The sequence below is a fragment of the Penaeus vannamei genome, chromosome 21 (genome assembly GCF_042767895.1).
Source record: "Penaeus vannamei isolate JL-2024 chromosome 21, ASM4276789v1, whole genome shotgun sequence".
Lineage (NCBI taxonomy): Eukaryota > Metazoa > Arthropoda > Malacostraca > Decapoda > Penaeidae > Penaeus > Penaeus vannamei.
In genome coordinates this window covers 32,037,955-32,040,454 of record NC_091569.1, presented here as the reverse complement: position 1 = coordinate 32,040,454, position 2,500 = coordinate 32,037,955, and the positions used below count along the sequence as shown (strand labels likewise).

The following is a 2,500-nucleotide window of genomic DNA, read 5'->3' as shown; positions in this document are numbered from 1 at the left end:
CGCAATTTCTAAGACAGGGTCCACCCACCACAGCCGCCGGGCTGGTAAAAAGGGTATACCACATGTTTACATCGTGTTAGCTGGATCGCTTGCTTGCAATCCAGCCACCACGATAAGCATACAGTTCAAAGAAAACACATGAGTTAACTAGAAATAGTTATCACAGTCCGGGCCACTCTAGAGAAAAGGCGATGCTAGACTTCGCAAATCTAACTGAACTGAACTGTGGATAATTTCTGCTACCTGGGTAGCACCATTATGAGCAGTGGCTCCCTGGACACTGAGGTGATCCTGCGCATTGGAAACGCGAGCGCAGCCTTCGGGCAGCTGACAAAGAGGGCTTGGCAAGACCATGGCATCCGCCTCTCCACTAAGATTGCTGTGTACAGAGCTGTGGTCCTGAGCACACTTCTGTATTGCTGCGACACATGGACCACCTATCGCCGGCATATTAAGCAACTGGAGCAGTTTTACCAACAATGTCTGCAACATCAAGTGGCAGGACAGTGTCCAACCTCCAGGTCCTGGAGAAGTGTGAGCTCCCCAGCATTGAGTGCTTGATCATTAGGTGCCAACTGAGGTGGACAGGATGCGTCATTCGAATGGAGGTCGACAGAATCCCGAAGATGCTGATGTATGGACAGCTGAAGAAAGACCCTTCAAGAGGTACAAAGACATTCTGAAGGTGAACCTCAAGAGGTGCAACTTTGACGTGAACTCTTGGGAAGCAACTGCCTTTGACAGAGCTCTTTGGAGACACCAGTGTGCACAAGGCATAAAAGACTTCGAAGCCAACCGAGTAGCTGAAATTAAGGCAAAGAAGGAAAGGAGGAAACATCGCTCCGCTTCTGTGGAGTCCTTTCCATGCAACTTCTGGAGCCGTTTGTGTGCGTCACGAATTGTCGTACCGACAGGAGAATCCATCATATATTTATATGTATATGTATATATATATATATATATATATATATATATATATATATATACATATATATACATATATATATATAATATATATATATTATATATTATATATAATATATATATAATATATATATATATATATATATATATATGTGTGTGTGTGTGTGTGTGTGTGTGTGTGTGTGTGTGTGTGTGTGTGTGTGTGTGTGTGTGTGTGTGTGTGTGTGTGTGTGTGTATACATATATATGTATATATATATATATATATATATATATATATATATATATATATATATATATATATATAATAATAATAATAATAATAGGCCACTTACTTGTGCAGCTGATATAGCCATCGCCGGTGTATCCTGTTTTGCACACACACGTGTAACTTCCGTCCGTGTCGATGCAGTCTGCGTTGACGTGGCAGCCGCCGTTGTTCACTAGGCACTCGTTGATGTCTATATGAGAAAAGAAATATTACTTTTATTTCTATTATTGTTATGATTTGTTGTCAAAACGATAAAGACGATTCATATTTTCATTTTCATTACCATCACCGTTACTTGTAATAATCTTTGTGAAGAATGATGATAAAAACGAATATAATATCACACTCTATCCCTCCGATTTTCCGCCCAGTATTTTATCTCGTTATCTTGCCTTTGGTCTTGCCCTTTTCTTCTACACTGTGTATTAGCTATTTTCCAATCCGACTCTCTCCCCAAGCCGTTATTTTTCTGTCCCCAATCCATTATTGTCTTTGTCCCGAATCCGCCAGCTTCTTTGTCCCCAATCCTTTTTCTTTGTCCCCAATCCTTTATCTTCTTTGCCCCCAATCCGCCACCTTCTTTACCCCAATCCTTTTTCTTTGTCCCCAATCCATTATTGTCTTTGTCCCCAATCCTTTTTCTTTGTCCCCAATCCCTTATTTTCTTTGTCCCCAATCCTTTATTTTCTTTGCCCCCAAAACGCCACCTTCTTTGTCCCCAATCCGCCACCTTCTTTGCCCCCAATCCGCCACCTTCTTTGCCCCCAATCCTTTATTTTCTTTGTCCCCAATCCTTTTTCTTTGCTCCCAGTCCGCCACCTTCGTTGCCCCCAATCCTTTATTTTCTTTGCCCCCAATCCGCCACCTTTGTCCCCAATCCCTTATTTTCTTTGTCCCCAATCCGCCACCTTCGTCCCTATCCTATTACCTTTCGGCTTCTTTATATTAGCCATTCCATTTGATAATTCCCGGTATTTACCTTTCCATTTCTCTTTGGTCATTTTATTTGTTTTCGCTCCAGGAAATTAGTGCGAGTTATTGTGACGGGAGGACGCAGTAGTTTGATATATTTCGATTTAAACATGATGGCAAGGAGACTCGTGTCTTACTGCTTCGGCCTAACATCATTTGTTTTATTTCCTTCTCACTAGATGGCTCTGGCTGCATGAGTTGCTTTTGGTATATTTCTTCGTCCATTACTACTTGTATCTATTCTAATTGGAGTAGTTTTAGTCTTTTTTTTCCGTTCCTGTTTCGTTAAATTTCCACACTATATATGTAGGCGGACAAGATAGTTTATAAATT

At 41.1% G+C, this 2,500-nt stretch overlaps 1 protein-coding gene across 1 annotated transcript in view; it reads right to left on the bottom strand.

Moving 5' to 3' along the window:
• Window positions 1-2,500, bottom strand: part of LOC138865614 (fibrillin-1-like) — a gene marked incomplete at its 5' end in the record, with an annotated part of 23,215 nt that overhangs the window by 13,482 nt on the left and 7,233 nt on the right. Inside the window, 1 exon segment of the mRNA XM_070136319.1 lies at window positions 1,260-1,385. Within this exon segment, the coding sequence (XP_069992420.1) occupies window positions 1,260-1,385 (126 nt within the window).